We start from the raw sequence: 18,691 nt of genomic DNA on the forward strand, positions 1-18,691 counted from the left end.
AGCTTTCCTCCTCCTCCCTCGGAAATTTTAAAATCCTGCTTCCTTTTCAGCTGTTAGTCTGGGGGAGGGTTTGTTTACCGTTGCTAATGTCCAGTTGCTTGGTTGCTAGGGTGTGAGGGAGTGGTGGTAGGGCCTATTCTGTTTGCTTGCTTTATAAATACCAACCTTGGCTTCATGTGCATGGCGTTTTCTTTTATCATCTGACGGCATCCCTCGTCCCCTACCCCTTCTGGGAAAGGCCTACGCTTTTATCTTGACAGTGAGAAGGGCTCTGGAGCTAAAGGGTACATGTACTACGTCGGTTAAAAAAAAAAAAAAAATCAGCAGTCACACGGTTTGCTGTATGTAGTCTGCTGTAAACAAGAGGCTCAGACAAGAAGCCCCCCAAGGATGCGAGCATAATTCAGGACTCAGGCACTATCTCCAGAGTGCTTTCTCAATGTGCTAAATGAGTAGCTAGGTAACTTATCTCAAAGAACACATCTGTAGAGTAACACCCTATCAGACATTCTACGTCTACAAATACTTCGTAGGGACGCTGCAGAGTTCCTTCCAGTTGTAAGGCAAGTTACACATGTACAACAAAGACATCACTAGTACATTTATTTCCTCGTGGGCAATACCTCCAGTCACAGAAATGGCATCACTGAACTATTCACGGCCCACACAGGGTAAACTAACAGTGAAACTTGGGAAACAAATGAGCAACTTTAAGAAAGACAGCTGTTTTATCAAAACGAAGCAAATTTTACTGAAATTTTAGTAGTCTCAGCTGAATTGCATTTCATTCACTCGCTCAACCAATGTTCACTGAGTGTCTACTCTGTTCCATGTGAAATGCGCTCGGTCCAGCTTAGGTGAGAACTACATTTATTTAAAAACCCCGTGTGTATCCACAAGGGCAGAGACGATCCTCTGTTCGAACCTCAGGCAATCAATTACCACCGTGAACTCTCCCCTCGTCCACCTACATTCAAGGGCACACCTTGCAGAGAACAGTGCCCTTTTTAGGAAAATCCAATATGCAAAACATATTAGAGGGGGAAAGCAAACAATTACACTGTCTTCTTTAAATGCTTCATTCCTTTAGAACAGATAAATTAAACACCACCTGAATCAAGGGATTGAAGTTAACATCTCCAATAACCAAACAAGAGTATGTCATGTGTCCTCCTAACGTGGTGTGCCAAGAAGGGCATCTTTTTCGTAGTAGTCCAGCCCAAATCAGGAGAAAACATCATATAAAACCCAACTGCTATAAAACAATGGACCAAAATGTCAGTATCGTGAAAGACAGAGAGGCAGAGGGCCTCCTCCTGATTAAGAGACTAAAGAGACATAAATACAATGTGTAATCCTGGATTAAATCCTGAACTGGGAAGGGGAGGAGAGGGGAGGGAGGGGACAGGAGGAGGATGCTATAAAGGACATTATTGGGATAACTGGAGACATTTGGATATGAACTTACATTACATAAGAGTATTACATCAGTGTTACAATTCCTGTTTTTGTTAATTGTACTGTGGTTATGAAAGAGAATGTCCTAGTTCTTAGGAAATATATGCTGAAATATTTAGGGGGAATAGGGTAGCATGTCTGCAACTTTCAGACAATTCAAAAAGTATGTAATAGAATGATAAGCAAATGGAACTAAACGTTTATTAGTAAGGGATGAGTAGAGACAAAGTATTCTTGTAACCTTTCTGTAAATCTAAACTTAAATAAAAGATTTAAAAAATATTTTTTTAAACACATGAAATGGAAGATTAAATCTGGGTTACTTATAAGAACAAAGGCCTTGACTTGTACATATTAAGTGTTGTGACATTTGTGTCTTCTGGAACAACTGTGTAAGACAGCTTGGTCTGTCTACAGAAAGAAGAAAATGGGTTTGAGAACCACAATTTCTGGGTGAAGCCCTACCTTTTGCATCTGCTAAATGAGCCATCTTGAGTTTCTGCTTCCTTAGTGTGACAGGGTCACAATGTAGCTTCCTCTACTCTCACAAGGTTGCTGTGAGAAGCAAATGCCATAACATATGCAAATGTGCTTTGTAAACTAGAAGGACTCTGCTAACAGAGCTCTTGTTTCTAAAGTATTCCGGGGAAACCACGAAGAGAAAGGTATCATACCTCCTTTACTTAGGTTCTCAAATGGACTGACAGGAACAAATAATTTGGAAATATGTTGCTTTTTCTCTCCCAAGAAGCAATTCAGCCATGAAAGAATATGAAAAACAAGCACATTTTTTATTACACTCTCCTCTGATAAGTGAAAGCCAAATCTGCTTAAAAAAAGAAAAAAAAAAAAAAGTTCCTCAACTCAAGAATATCCAATTTATATGGAAAACATGGATCTTAAATGAGTACAACATGTTCAAACTGTTTCCAAGATACTGTGTTTAAACTGCCCAAGAAGCCAGCCTGCCCAGGGCCAGCACCTCCACATCAGGATGAGTCCCGAATCCCTGAGAGGTCTGGCTTGACCCCAAGCAACGGAAAGTGCTACAGCCTTCAGAGCACGCCCGGAGATGGGTGCTGAGCTGGGACGGGAAGCAGGTGTGGAGAAAGGAGGGCCCGGGGACATGGCCTGTGTGCGTGAAATCCCCCGCCAGGCTTTTCCCTCCTCTCCTCCCCCAGAAGGAAAGATTGTGCCCACGCCCCCTTTGTTCTGAGCCGCGGCCACTGTCCTTTCTGTTCCTCCAACTGATCGAGCCGGCCTTCATTTCAGAGCCCTACACCTGTTCCCCCTGCCCGAACGCTGTGCCAACATCTCCGCATGGCTGGCTCTTCCGGTCAGTCGGGTCTCAGCTCATAGTGGCACATCCCTCACAGGCCTTCCCTGACCACGCAAACTAAAACAGCCCCTCATCAGGCACTGGCACACCTCCTTGTTGTGTTTATTTTTGTAAAGCTTTTCCTCCTGACGTTTCTTCCTGTTTACGACTCGTAAGCTCCCTGAGAGCAGGGACTTTGGTGTTTCGTTCATGGCTGAATCTGCAGCAGCCAGAACAGAGCCTGGAACAGCGCAGGCACCCGAATGGAAGAGTGAATTTCCAGTTCCATGCCCACACGGCTGGTGGTCAACAAAACACCCTTCAACATGTCCAGAGGACAAGCTCAGGGCCCCTTTCTTTCCCGCATCTGGCAAAGGCATCGGCTGTCACTCATGTTCTAATTCTCAATCAACCGCCATGGTCTCTCACTCGCCACATAATTTGGTCCTGCTGCTTCTTTGAAAATATGTCTTGCATTTGACAAGGTCTCTGTTTCACCCCCACCGAACCCTCTAGGCCCTCATCAGCTAGAAGGATATCCCTCAACCTGTCAAAGTCTGTACCTCTTCAATCCTTAGAAATTCCTCTGGCAACAACCGACGCCCTTGTGGAGGCTGAGTGGCGCTAGTGGAACCGCGTGGCTGACGGACCAGAAAACCCAGACGTGGTCACATCAAACACCTGGTCTCCCGAGTTTCAGGTCGCTGTCTTCACATTCCACTGTGTCCATTTCAACAAAAATAAGTCTGTGAGCAGCTTCCTGCAGGCACACCTGGGTGGCTCAGTCCGTTAAGCATCCAACTTTGGATTTCAGCACAGGTCATGATCTCACAGGTTGTGGGATCGAGCCCCGCATCGAGCTCTGCGATGCTTGCTTGGGATTCTCTCTCTCCCTCTCCCCCACTTGTGTGTGTGTTCTCTCTCAAAATAACTAAAGAACCATTAAAAAAATATATATATATACACATATATATATGTATGTATATATATATATGCGCGCGCGCACACACACACACACACACACACACACACACACACACACACACACACACACACACATATATATACACACACACACATCGTTCACGGGTCCAAGCCCCGCTTGGAGCCGACAGCTCAGAGCCTGGAGCCTGCTTTGGATTCTGTGTCTCCTTCTCTCTCTGTTCCTCCCCCGCTCGCACTCTCTGTGTCTCTCTTAAAAATAAAAGATTTTTATTTTTTTTAAAAAATGTTTTAAAAAAATAAACAGCTTCATGCAAACATTCACCAGCCCTGCCACCTGTACAGGCTGTGAACTTTCTTACATTTGTAACTACTACAACTCATTCTGGACACATCTTTATGCAAAGAATGATAAAAATATTTATTTGGAATCCAGCTAATTTTGCTTCATTTATGGATAAAAGTTCTTCTCAGGATCCAGTGTTTTTTTCTTATTTATGAGCAGTTTTCTCTCTTCTGCTGATGATACATACCCCTGGCAGATCCCAAATGTAAACTCAAAGAAAAACTTCAACATACTCGTTCTGTTCTTTTGTTTCTCTCCTTCTCTAGGTACAGAGAACTGACCTCCAAAGGACTGTCACGTAACAGTTCCTTCCCTTTAACAGAATGGCCGAGATCCCCATAACCTGACTCAGTTCACGGAAAACCAAGTATACACTGTCGCTCTCCTTTTAAAAAAGGGGTAACAAACTGCCCCAAGGTATTCTTGCTAACAGACATACTTGAAATGTGAAGTTTAAAATATTCTTCGGGAGGACCTGCCCAACTAAGCACATAATCATATACAAAGGACTTGCTTTATGAAGAATATTCCCCAGAACTGATTTCTAAAGAGCCTTGCTTTCCCAACAGAACGCAGCTTTAAGCTTAGCAAGCTTTACAGTGGTTTCTATTACTAAGCCCCAAAATACAGATTTAAATCACAATTTTACCACTGATTAGCTGCACCACCTCATCAGCTCATCTTCAGAACTCATGTCCTGACTCTACAACAGTGAGGCTGAAGCACATATAGTACCTGCAATCCTTAGTAATTCTAAAGTTCTTGGATTCCATGATGGCAAAGATCAGAAAACTTCTAACCGATCTCTTTTTTTATCAGTTTATTTATTTTTTGAGAGAGAGAGCACGCACATGCACACGAGGGAGGGGCAGAGAGAGAGAGGGAGAGAGAATCCCAAGCAGGCTCTGCACTGTGAGCACAGAGCCCCACGTGGAGCTCGATCTCACAAGCCACGAGATCATGACCTGAGCCGAAACCAAGAGCCACCTGGGCGCCCCCTAACTGATCTCGTTGCAGCTACTCTCTCCCTAAATTATCCTTCACTCTACCGGCAACTAATTTTTCCAAACTACCACTGGGTTCATTTCCTATTGCTGTTAAAACAAATTACCTCAAACTCTGAGACTTACAACAACACGGATTTATTATCTTACAGGTCTGGAGGTCAGAAGTCTGAAACAACTTTCATTGGGCTAAAATAAAGATGTCACGGGGCTGTGTTCACTGAGCAAGCTCCGAGAAAAAACCGTTCCCTTGCTTTTTCCAATTTCCAGAGGCTGCCTTCCCCGGCTCATGGCCCTTTCCTCCTCCTTCAAACCCAGCAGTGTGCCATCTGCAAATCTCTCCGACTCATGATTCTCCTCTCTCACTTATAAGGACCCTTGTGTTTACACTGGGCTCCAGATAATTCAGGAGAAGCTCGCATCTCAGGATCCTGAACTTAATCAAACCTGTGAAGTCTCTTTTGCCATGTAAGATAAACATTCACAGATTCTGAAGATTAAGTCACAGACACATGAGGGAACCGCTCTTCTGCCTATCACAACTACTGAGTAACGTAGGCCACCTAATCAAAAATCTGCAGTGACTGAAACCAGACAAGGACACCAGGAGAAAACTAGAGACTGTATCTTTTACGTACAAGACACAAAATTCCTCAACAAAACATGAGCAGACCAAATCCAGCAACAAAGGAGAAGGATTATATACCACAACAAAATGAGACTTATCCCAGGAATGCAAAGTTGGCTTAACATTCAAAACCAATCAATCTAATACACTACACTAATGAAATGAAAGAAAAAAAACCCACATGATCATCTCACAGACACAGAAAAACACATTCAACAAAATCCAATGCTTTTTCATGACAAAATAATCAAACTAGGAACCAAAGGGAACTCTGTCAACTTGATAAAGGCACCTACGAAAAGCCCACAACTAAGAACATCATACCTGATCAATGGGGAAAGTCAGAATACTTTCCCGTTCTTTAAGATCAGAAACAAAACCAGGATGTCTGCTCTCACAAGTTCTATTCAACACTGTACTGGAAGTTCTTACTCAGGGCAATTAGGCAAGAAAACCAGAAGGCATTCAGATTAGAAAGCAAAAAACTAATCTGTATCTTCAGATGACATCATCTGTATGCAGAAAAATCTCAGGGATCCACTAAAAAACTATTAACCAATAAACAAGTTCAGAGAGGCTGTAGGTTGTAAGGTCAATACACAAATATCAACTGTATTTCTATATACTAGCAGTGAACAATCTGAAAATGAAATGAGAAAACAATATCATTTATAATAGCATCAAAAAGAATTAAAATACTTACAAACACATTTCACAAAGGTACAAAGTTTGTACACTGAAAACAATAAATCGTTGTTAAAAGAAATTAAAGATGACCTAAAGTAGAAGAGAATTAACAGTCCAGAAATAATTCCTTACATTTATGATTGATTTTTAACAAGCGTGCCCAAGAAAACCCGAGGTGGAAAGAAGACTTTTCAACAAATGGTGCTGGGACAGCCAGATGTCCACATGTCATAAAATGAAATTTGGAGGCTTCCTTACAGCATACAAAAAAAACGTACTCTGGAGCCATACACTTAAATGCAAGGACTTAAACTGTAAAACCCCTAGAGGAAAGCACAGGAGTCCATTTTTTGTGACCCTGAGTTACATAAAGCCTTCTTAGATATGATAACAAAAGCACAAGTGGTAAAGGAAATGATAGGTAGGTTGGACATCATCAAAATTAAAAAGTTTTGTGCTTCAAAGGGTACCATCAACAAAATGAAATGATAACCTTACAAAGGGAGAAAGTTTTTGCAAATCACATATCTGATATGGGATCCAGAATATATAAAGAACTCTTAAAACTCAGTAATAATTAAAAAAAAAAAATTGTTTAAATAAGCCAGGAATCTGAATAGGCATTTCTTCAAAGATACATAAATGTCCAACAGCACCTGACAAGATGCTCACAATCATTAGCCATTAGGGAAATGCAAATCAAAATCACAATGACTTTCCATTTCACCCCCACCAGGATGAACAATCCAAAATCAGATTAACAGCAAGTGTTTCAAGAACGTGGAGGCACCAAGACTCTCAACATTGATGGTGAGATCTGAAAATGTGCAGGTACCGTGGAAACAGTGTGGCAATCCTCAAAATGTTAACCAGAGAGTTACCATGTAAGCAAGCAATTGTACTTTTTTTTTTTAAGGTTTTATTTTTAAGTAACCTCTACATCCAACTTGAGACTTGAACTCACAACCCTGAGATCAAGTCACACGCTCCACCGACTAAGCCAGCCATGCGCCCCAACAAGCAAATATACTCTTAAGTACACACTCAACAAAAATGAAAACATAAGCCTACCGAAAACTGCTGCTGACAGCATCATTATTTATAATATTCAAAAAGTGGGAACAAGCCAAATGCCCATCAACCGATGAATGGATAAATTAGATGTGGGATACCCATACGACAGAGTATAATTCATCAACAGAAAGGAACAAAGTACTGACACTTGCTCTAACGTGTACCTTAAATACATTCTGCTACATGGAAGAAGCCAGTCACAAAAGACCACGTGTTGTAGGATTCCATTTACATGACATTTCTGGAATAATAAGTAAACCCATAAAGACAGAAAGCAGATAAGGTGTTGCCAGGGGCTGGAAAGGCAGGGAATGGTGAGTAACTACTAACAGGCATGGTGTTTCTTTCTGGGCTGATGAAAATATTCTTAAGGTAGATGGCAGTTACGATTACACAACTGTGAATATACTAAAAACCACCGAATCGTATACTTTAAATGTGTGAGGTTTATGGGGTGTGAATTATATCTCAATAAAAGCTGTTTTTAAAAGCCCAAGTACTCAGTTCATGTGCAAACCCACTGTTGAACGTAATAAATTTTCAAGAAGTCTGGAAAGAAAATAAATACATAAAATATCTTCTAAGAAATACATATATTTTTATTTGTTACATTTAACAGAAAAAGCATCTATGCAGAAGAGTGATCCCAGGAATGCTCTATCCTAGAAAGGTATAGGACTATTAGTAACACAGCATGATTTAAAATAAACAAATCATAAAATGAACAGCAGATTTCAAATAAACACCATCGAAGGCTCCTGAGTGGTCTCCACGTCTCTGCCTTCACGACTGATCTTCAGTCACCTTTTTAGACTCGCCTCCCTACCCCTCACACAAGTTCAGCTGGGCTAGGCTTTCCCCTGCTCACCTCCCACCACTCACTGAATGCCCTGCTCACCCCTCTACCACCTATCTGCCTTAGATCTTGAATGAATTCTGAGGACTTTTCACCCAACCAAATGCTTCTTCGTCTTTAAGGATGTGTCCCATCAAAGAAATTTTCCTCACTCTTTCCAGACTATACCAACCTATCCACCGACCTCTGACAGCTTGAACTGTCCATACCTCTAAAGGGACTCCTCACCACCCCCATTCAGCTAATGCACTCTCACAATAATTAAAAAAAAAAAAAAAGAGGGGCGCCTGGGTGGCTCAGTCGGTTGGGCTTCCGACTTCGGCTCAGATCATGATCTCACGGTCTGTGAGTTTGAGCCCCACGATAGGCTCTGTGCTGACCGCTTGGAGCCTGGAACCTGCTTCAGATTCTGTCTCCCTCTCTCTCTGCCCCTCCCCTGCTCATGCTCTGTCTCTCTCTGTCTCAAAAATAAATAAAAACATTAAAAAAAAAAAAAAAGAGACAGAGACAGAGACAGAGACAGAGACAGAGAGAGTCACCTATACTTTACCTTTCCAGCCTTGATTCATTGATTTATCCATGTCATCTGCCAGCTCCCTCACTTTGGGAAGAGAGCAGATCAGCTTTCACCCAGAGCCCTAATGTAAACGGCACGCTTGCCAATGACAGAGCGCCACCTAGGTGCAACGCAGGGTAACTCTCCATGGCCGTAGGAAGACCTCCACACCACTTTCACAGAAATGTGCTGACCGGGAAAATAAGAGCCCCCGTATCGTTCCGCAGGGCAATGCAGTTGTGTGAGAAGTGCGTCTTGCACCTGACCAGTTTACCTCACATCTTACAGGTATTATCTGCCAGCTCAGTGCCATTCATGCAAGTCATTTAGTGTTCACCAAATCAAATGCACTTTCTGAAGTACACTACTTGGATAGATGGCTAAAAATTCCTGGGATCATCACATGACAGCAGTTTTGAGTTTTCTTATAACAAGTAGAAACCATGGATGAGTGCAAAATGACAAGAAACCTCGCGATCTACTCACATATAAAGGAGCTTGCTGTGGATTAAGTTTCATGACCCAGGACACTGAAAGAGAAAAGGGAAAAATAAATGAGAATAGAATTAAAAGTTATGATCACAGCAGTATAAAAGCCACAAATGCTAGGTGTCGAGTACGGCTCTATGACCACAATCAAAAGTCTGAGATGATGGGATGCCCAGCTTTCCTTAGAGGTGTGGGAAGGTCAGAAGGTCAAGGACCGCAAAACGTCTTGTAGCCCAGAGTCAATCTCTTTAACTGGGGAGAAAGACTTTGATTGAAAATTAAAGACAAAAGGCTTCACTGTCCTGGGAGAATTTTCAACAACCAACAGGATATTGAATGCAGTTACCAAAGCAAAAACAGCGTATGGTCAGTTACACTTTTACATAATCCCCCAAATTTCACAAAGTGTTGCTTGGCCAGAGTCTCTTCCAGTCACCAGGGAACATGGGGGGAGAGACAGCAGAGGTCCAGAGAGCTCTCCTCCTCTCCACCCTTGGAGAAAGGAGAGGCTGGCCTCCACAAACTGCAAGTTCTTACCCTCCTCAAAATTAACAGCCAGATTCCCTGATGTTATCTTCACTAAATGAATTCACACAAAAATCTTAGGAAGAATTTTGAAGAAGACTTCCAGGCTGGTTAATACATTTCCCAAATATCAAGAAAAGCATACTCTCGAAAGTTTAACTTGGTGATTTGACCAGGAGTTCATGCTAAAATATCATAGTCCAGAATCACGGACTTCAGGACAGCAGGCCCTTTGCCAAACACCCTGAATTTGAGTATAAACTGATCCTGTCCTCACAGAAGTCATAGAGGGCGACCCAAGGGACTTTATTATAATTCGATCTAAGGAAGTTTCTTACTCTTAGCAGGTTAAATGAATTAAATTAAGGGGCATGTACTAACCAGTGATGTAAACAACAGTATAGAAATGTCATTCACACGTGCAAAAATATAGGTGAAATCACATTCTTTGTGTTCTACCAGATTACAAAAACCTCACTAACAGTGAACTGAAACCCAAACAGCATAAACGAAGGCAGGTTATCAATGACTAAATGTTTAGAAGAAAGAGCAATGAATGTCCTAGCCACCACGCATAACTTACATAACAGATTCCTCTTAATATTAAAATCCTCATAGATCTACCAGTTTGGCCAGGCTGTGTATGCCCGAGATGAAGGCTCACCCAAAAAGCAGTTAACACATACTTAGGGGAAAAAAAACAAAAACCAAAACTGTAATCAGGCTCCTAAACCCAATCATCTCCAAACCACTCGCAAGCCATAGGCTTTTCAGCATGTTCTGAAGACAGCCCAGGGGCTCCGCCACAATGACGGCCTTCACAACCATCCCTGTTCTTTCTCTGGTCCGCTCCCCAGGCTGTCCCTGGGGACACTCTTCCCTTCCTGTCTTCATTTAATAATTTTGTACCCATAGGTGCTAAAAATCACCTGCAAAAATCCACAGCGAAAAACCAAGCTTGAGAAATGTAGCAGTAACTAACTCGTTCAGTCGAAAAATAAGGTAGATTTCCAGCCCATCAAATTCAAATAGCAAGCGTGGATGGAAAAGAAAGACTGAAGCATCTGAGTACTTTTCTCAATGCATTAACTATCCATTTAATTTAAAATCAAGTTTCCTGTGCTCACGAGCCTTTTAATCAGCTTTCCAGGTCCTGCCCAGACTTGCCTGGGACAGAGGATTGAAAGAACCTATAACTTTAGAAACCGATTTGCCTTACCTAACTTGTGACATGTTCCTGTCAAGAAGTATCTGTGGAAACTGAAACAGAATTCACACTCGGGTAATCTGCAACAACTGGAGACATCGAGGGAGACACGCTAGCGACTTAGGGCCCTCTGATGTTTGTCCATCTGCCAAGAAACTTCGGGCAACTACGTTTGAAGAGACCACAAACATCAAGCTATCTGAGCGGCCCCACTGCACTCAGCGGGAGGAGCTGGGGGAACCCACATGGTTCCAAGGAACGGCTGATGCCACCTCAACTGGTGGGTATTATGAACTTGTCAGAACCCATACAAGTTGTTCTGATATGAGGATTAAGGAGGAATGACAAAGTGTCTGTCCCTGACACTGGTCAAAGGGACAGGCCATTGTTATGCTGGCAACAGAGGCTGTTGAAAGAATAAATCTGTCAAAAGTCATCAAGGCAATGACCCCAGAGGCAACAGATTTGTAAATTCAGATTGCTTTAAGCTTCTTCAGTGCTGACACACAAGAGGAAAGGCAGGACTAATATTTATAGCACTAGAAAGCTCTATAAATGAACTGAATATAAATTCAATATTACATTTAATCCCCATAAAAAGACATTATTTTTCCCCGTTTCACTGGTGAAAAAGAATTGACTCTTTCAATGTTAAATTATTTATCGCCAACTGTAAGACGTGAATGAGCCTAAATTCAAACCCCATCTGATGCCCAAACATGTGTTTTTCCCCCTTATCAGGATAGGATCTCCTGAATGACGACCTCAATCTACAAACTGACTCCTCCTCTCCTGCCCACCCCCACTCCCCCCCCCACCCCCGTCTAGCCCCCAATCGACACACACTATAGACTCCCCTTGACTTTGTTACTTTAACTATCACTGTGCATCTATAATGTGTCAGGCATGGTACTCCCCAAGGCACAAAGGGTACAGAAGGAATAAAGACAAAACTCCCAACCTTCATAGAGCTTATTCTAGGAGTAACACAGATAAATACAATATTAAAATAAATGGTTTTCAAATAGTGATAAGTTCCATGGAGAAAAATAAAGAGAAGAGGGAACAGGAAATGAGAGGATCCTGTTTTAAATATGGTACTGAGGGAAGGCCTCTCTGAGGTGACATTTACCCCCCCAAAAGTGAAAAGAGATTAAGAGGGACACCTGGGTGGCTCAGTTGGTTAAGCGTCCGACATCCACGCCGGTCATGATCTCGCAGTCCATGAGTTTGAGCCCCGCATTGGGCTCTGTGCTGACAGCTCAGAGCCTGGAGCCTGCTTCGGAGTCTGTGTCTCCCTCTCTCTCTGCCCCTCCCCCATTCTCTCCCTCTCTCTCTCTCTATCTCTCTCTCAAAAATAAATTTAAAAAAAAAAAGAAAAGAGATTACAAAAGCATGTAATAGAGGTAACAGGTGGAAGGTGTTCCCAACTCTCAAATTGGCCCCAAAACTGAGAAATGAGAGTTCCAATGCTTAACCATCAGAAAACTTGTTACCTATAACGCACAACTTACTCTACACATTTATAAGCTTACTTTACCGGAGTGAGAATCGTGTTCTAAAAGAAGGAGCACACTGCAGGAAGGCAGTCTCTGGATCAGAGTGAACACACTTAAAACCCAAATTTATTCTCTAAGGCCAACTGAAAGTCTTTGCTCTGTCGATGGGATCTTTGATCGAGCCTTCCCCAAAGGAAAATTAAAGAGGTGTACTACTTCCTTCAATGATTTCATCAAGGAATTTTAAGAGGGAAAACCCTACAATTTCCTTCCTACTCAGTAACCAGTGAATGTCTTTGACCGAGTCCACATTTCCCTGGGCTGCTTTCGTGTAACACAAGTACCACACGAGACAGGCATAGGGGGGTCATAAAGGAAGGCTGCGTGCCATGAGAAAGGCAATGAAATGAAAAGAGCAAAATTCAGACACTTAAGTAGGATGTGATGTCAAGCATGTTCTCCGAATCTCCCACTCTGCAGCAGCCAGCAAGAACTCAGGGTCATACTTCCGGGGCGGGAGGGTGAGAAACAGAAACTAGGTAAGTAAGTATTCTCGTTCTCCCATTCCATGTTATTTCCAAATGCTGACAGAAAACAAATGGAATAATTTGCTGTTGTAGAAAAGTAACACATTCACTTTATGCCAAAACAAGATCTGTCCAATCCGAATACAACGGCCTCAATGACGGGTCCAGCTCTCCTGCAGCCCTGCAGCTCTCTTACAATCCTGCAGCTCTCCTACAGCCCTGCAGCTCTCCTATAATCCTGCAGCTAGCTCTCCTGCAGCCCTGCAGCTCTCAGGGCGCTGGATAAACCAGCACAGTCTGGGCCTACAGCCTCCTCCTCCTGCACTTTAGAACAAACCACCATCAGCCTTTTCCTCACAAAGAGCCAGGGGCACAAACCATCGTCAGAACGGACCAGTGTTGGATATGCAGTGCTTACAACAGGTTAACAGTGGCAAAAGTTTTGGAATTTTTTGCAACTCACACTACCTGCAAAGGATTATGAAGAAACTCCGTCTCTATAAAGGATCACATGGAAACTCAGGTATAAAGTGATACGGCTGTTTGACTGGTTTGGGAGGGGCGGGTAGTGAGGGACAGAAAGCACTTCCATAGGTTAATGTGCCTGAACAAATGAATGTAAAACTCTAGAAGCTACAGAAACAGTACACACTTTAATAATAGGCACACATTTTCTGTAAAGGGCTAGATGGTAAAGATTTCAGGCTTTGACTGACTTATTTCACTTAGTCTAACACCCTCCAGTTCCATCCACGTTGTTGCAAATGGCAAGATGTCGTTCTTTTTCATCAAGTAATATTCCATTGTGTATATAAACCACATCTTTTATATCCATTCATCAGTTGATGGACATTCGGCCTCTTTCCATACTTTGGCTATTGTTGATAGTGCTGCTATAAACATTGGGTACATGTGCCCCTATAAATCAGCACTTCTGTATCCTTTGGATAAATTCCTAGTGTGCTATTGCTGGTCAGAGAAAGACAGATATCATATGTTCTTACTCACATGTGGAATCTGAGAAACTTAACAGAAGACCATGGGGGAAGGGAAGGAAAAAAAAATAGTTACAAACTGGGAGGGAACCAAACCATAAGATTAGACTCTTTAAATACAGAGAACAAACTGAGGGTTGATGGGGGGGAGGGGAAATGGGGGATGGGCACTGAGGAGGGCACTTGGGATGAGCACTGGGTATGTTACATGTAAGTGAGGAATCATGGAAAGTTATCCCTGAAGCCATATACTCTGTATGTTAGCTAACTTGACAATAAATTATATATTAAATAAAAAAAAGATTTCAGGCTTTGCAGGTCATATGGTCTCCAGTACAATATGTAAATGAACGGGTGTGGCCATGTTCCAATAAAACTCTATTTACAAAAAGAGGCAGCAACTAGGGGCGCATGGGTGGCTCAGTCAGTTGAGCGTCCAACTTCGGTTCGGGTCATGATCTCGCGGTTCATGAGTTCGAGCCCCACGTTGGGCTCTGTGCTGACAGCTCAGAGCCTGGAGCCTGCTTCATATTCTGTGTCTCCCTCTCTCTCTGCCCCCCCCCCCCCCACTAGCACTCTCTCTCTCTCAAAAATAAAATAAACATTTTAAAAAATAAAAAAATAAAAAAAAAAAGGCAGCGGACTAGATTCCACTAGTGTGCCATAGGGTGCCAACTCCTGAACAAAATCTAACAAAATACCTCTTAATATGCCAAAGAAGCAGGGTGCCCCCATTTAACAGCTCTCTATGTCTCAAAGATATTTTCAGCTAAAAAAGACTTCTCAGTAAAGTCATAGGGTGCTGTGCAATATCCTCTAGACCAGCAATCAAATTACATGGGCAGGCATCCCAAATTCTCTACTGAGTAACTGTATGACCTTGAGCAAGTCACTGGACCTTGTCTAACCCCAGTCTCTCCATGTGCACTGAGAGTTTAAGAATTCCTGCCTACAATATGAAGTTGGTGGAAGAATTAAAAGAGAATCTAAGTGAAGTGCTTAAGTGCACTGCCAGGTACAGATCTTTCTGCAGTTTCTGGGTCTCAATGGAGACTACCAAGGAAAATACTTGGGTAACTGTCAATGGTCAAAATAAAAGGCATCAGGTATCCAGAGATACATTTGTCTAAAAATACACTGGTGGGTAAATCACAATTCTAAGATACAACAAAATAACCCCAGAAAGCAATCTGGAGGAATAACAAAATGTTAAATGCACATATTTCTGGGAATTAACAGGAAATTTTCATTCCTAAATTATGTTTCGTAATTGTAACTATTCAGACAACGAACAGATACCACTTTTATAATCAGGAAGAAGACATTATACACAGCACATCTGTTTTAAGTCCCCTGTCATTCAATGAATCACAACTCAACTGGAAATAAGTAAAAAGACATTTTTCCTAAATGTGCAAACTGAAGACATCTACAATCTTTACTAAAGATCCCTAGAGATGAAGGAAAAGCAATTAAAATAAGAAAGCCTGCACCTATAGGTATGTAAATATAAATCATACTCATTATTCTTTAGCCATATCCATACATTATACTAGGGAACCCTTTAACAGGTGCTCCACTCTTAGTGAAATGTCCCTGAAGAGGAGGTGGGGAATAAAAAAAAAAAATCACAGTCCCAGCACTGCCATCAGGAATTACAGCAACCTTCAAACTCTCCCTGAATCTGTTAGCTTCTTGATCTCGGGCCATTTCCTAAGGACCAGCTGTCCAGGTCTGCTGAACCTACCACTTCAACAGACATGGTTTTGGTCATTCACAACAGGGAAGCTTCCAAATCCACAAGAAGAGATGCGCACACCACCTCCACAACCAACCTCAGCCCCAAAAGGAGGAGGGCAGCTGTCTCAGACAAGTGCAAATAGAGGATTTATACCTGCAGGGTACGTCCCTGGCAGAATATGCCTTCAAATGAATCTCCATGGCCAGGAGATTCACTAAAACCCGGCTGCGGTAAATCCTTCGAAACCCACAAAAACTGGGGGCGAGGGTTAACATGGAAATGGCAGTGCATACCCTGGATTCTTGTAAAACAGTCAGTGCCCTGCTCTTCAAGGAAAATAACAGGATCCGAAGACTCTTTCCTTCATTCCTAAGGAGTCTGGGCTGGTGGCTGTAAACATGCTCCTCGCTCATTGTGGGTGGGAGCAGGGAATTCTAAACAATAGAAGAACACAGCAGGGTACAAAGAGCGAACAGGCTTTTCCTGCTGTGGATGTCAAGTTCTGCAAAATATATATATAAACGACTACAGGCACCAAATAGATTTCCTGAATAAGGACTGAGGAAATCTTCCAGGAGCCTAATTTGTCTTCTTCTCTTTAAAGGTGCGTTAATTAATAATTGAGCAGTTTGCTTCTCAAGCACTGATTCTCAAACCTTAGAGCACATGAGCATCAGTTGGGGGCTAGAGAACACAGATTCTTAGCCACCCCCCCAACTCCCACAGCCCCTGCCCTCCCCGCCAAGCCTCCGCATCCTCTTCCACCAGCAGTGAGTCCAAATCAGGAGACGGTCCCTGGTGATGTTTCTGCTTCTGAATCATGGCCCACGCTTTGGGAAGCAATGGTGTTGAGATCCACAGCATGTGTCTGATTCTCTTGTGGCACAGTTAGGCCTCTGTGTCCCACTATCCCATGACACGGTACTCTAAAAACCACCAAGAAAAACAGTCAAGCACTGGTCACACACAGCTGGGGGGTGGGGGAAAGGGGACCCCCGGCAGGGAGGACAGGATAAGAATCAAGAGTCCAACGTGCAGCAATACTCACAGTGAAACAAAAGGACACGGCAGATTAAAACAAAAACCAGGGGTGCCTGGGTGGCTCAGTCAGTTGAGCGAGCGACTTCGGCTCAGGTCATGATCTCACGGTCCGTGAGTTCGAGCCCCTCGTCGGGCTCTGTGCTGACAGCTCAGAGCCTGGAACCTGTTTCAGATTCTGTGTCTCCCTCTCTCTGACCCTCCCCCATTCATGCTATGTCTCTCTCTGTCTCAAAAATAAACGTTAAAAAAAAAAATTAAAAAAAAAAATAAAACAAAAACCAAAAACAATCAAAACACAAACACCCACATTCACTCATTTATTATTTATCCGTGCCGAATTATCCAAAAGGCAAAATGATCCTGAACTCGGGGCAAAAATACACACACGAATAATCAAAGTAATTAACGCGGAATTAAAAAAAAAATCAGAACTCTTACCAAAATAATTAAACAATGAGAGAGATTTCTTTTTTGAGAGAGAGTGCAAGCAGGGAAGAGGCAGAGAGAGAGGGAGACGCACAATCTGAAGCAGGCTCCAAGCTGTCAGCACAGAGCCCGACACGGGGCTCGAACCCACGAACAGCAAGATCATGACCTGAGCTGAAGCTGGATGCTTAACCAACTGAGCTACCCGGGCGCCCCAAAGAAATTTAATTTAAAAATGAGAACGCTGACTTCTTCTACTCAGAGTTTACTTTGAAATTCATACGGGAGAGAACATCGGAACTTTTCAGTACTTAGGGCCTCCCTTTCATTACATATGTTTATGATATCTGCCTGGCACAAAAAGACTCAATGATGGCAGATAATCTCCTGATACTTCTGAGCCCCTGAAATACTCCATGTACAGTGAGCTGCTGAGCTTTAGAGATAAATAATACTAAATTGGCCCCTACCAATTTAGTAAGGGGCCTATAGAGGGAAGCGGATCATTACGTTAGAGTATTACAAGGGCAATAATAAAAATGTTACAAGAGTCAGGAAAAAAGAAGCCCCGACAGTTTCCTGGAGGAGGTCAACCCAAAGCACGTTTCACCCAGTGGACCCAGGAGGAGCACGTATAGGACAAGACAGCACAGTGGGCTGCTGGGAACCAATCGGGATGAGAAGTACAAGCAGGGGATGAAGGGAGAGGATTCAGGAGAGGCACTCATGTAAATCCACACGCCTCAAAGATGTTTGGTCTCAGAAGCCAAGGAAGGGAGACAGCAGAAAATTTACAAGCCGCCATGACACCACTCTACCCTGAAGACCTTACAGCCTTATAACGGCAACGGCATCAACCAAATCTACCTACACCTTTTTCCCAGCCCCTCCCCTTTTTTTAAGTGCAGCTCAAATGTCTATTCTTTCACAACTGCAGGCTCAAAGATTCACAAAAAGTAGCCCTGGGAGAAGTTTGTAGCATGGAGCCTAAACCCAGACCCAGCAAGTGCGCGTTGTGGGTCACAGGCAGGGAGGCCAGGCCAGCCTCCCACCGTGGCTTCCCTGAGGTGCAGCGAGCGAAGGCTGGCTTCCCAATCAAGTTCCACGGGCCCTGGAGTCCGCATCCGAAACCCTAGGCAAATCCAGTCGGCCACAAGGCTCTACAATTATAAGAGGGTCTCAGAAGCAGCCCATTCCACCCTTCTTCCCCAAGCAGGAATCCCTGCGGGTCCACCTGCCTCAGCTTGCTGACCTGAGTGCCAACGCCTTATCACCTTGAGAAAATCTCTCCGTGCTCCACCGGCTCCTCTGACTCAACCTTCCTAAAATACTACTCTCCTTCTGTAGCTCACTCTCTGCCTGCACAGCAGAA

At 43.1% G+C, this 18,691-nt stretch overlaps 1 protein-coding gene across 10 annotated transcripts in view; it reads right to left on the reverse strand.

Moving 5' to 3' along the window:
• AKAP13 (A-kinase anchoring protein 13) overlaps positions 1 to 18,691 on the reverse strand; it is a 337,030-nt gene that overhangs the window by 237,830 nt on the left and 80,509 nt on the right. For all 10 annotated transcript variants that reach the window (XM_078448989.2, XM_078448991.2, XM_078448988.2 and 7 more), the window contains exon 2: positions 9,356 to 9,399. In XM_078448989.2, the coding sequence (XP_078305115.1) occupies positions 9,356 to 9,388 (33 nt within the window). In that variant the 5' untranslated portion in view covers positions 9,389 to 9,399. The remainder of the gene's footprint in view (positions 1 to 9,355; positions 9,400 to 18,691) is intronic.

This window comes from Panthera onca, chromosome B3 (assembly GCF_046562875.1).
Source record: "Panthera onca isolate mPanOnc1 chromosome B3, mPanOnc1 haplotype 2, whole genome shotgun sequence".
Classification (NCBI taxonomy): Eukaryota; Metazoa; Chordata; class Mammalia; order Carnivora; family Felidae; genus Panthera; species Panthera onca.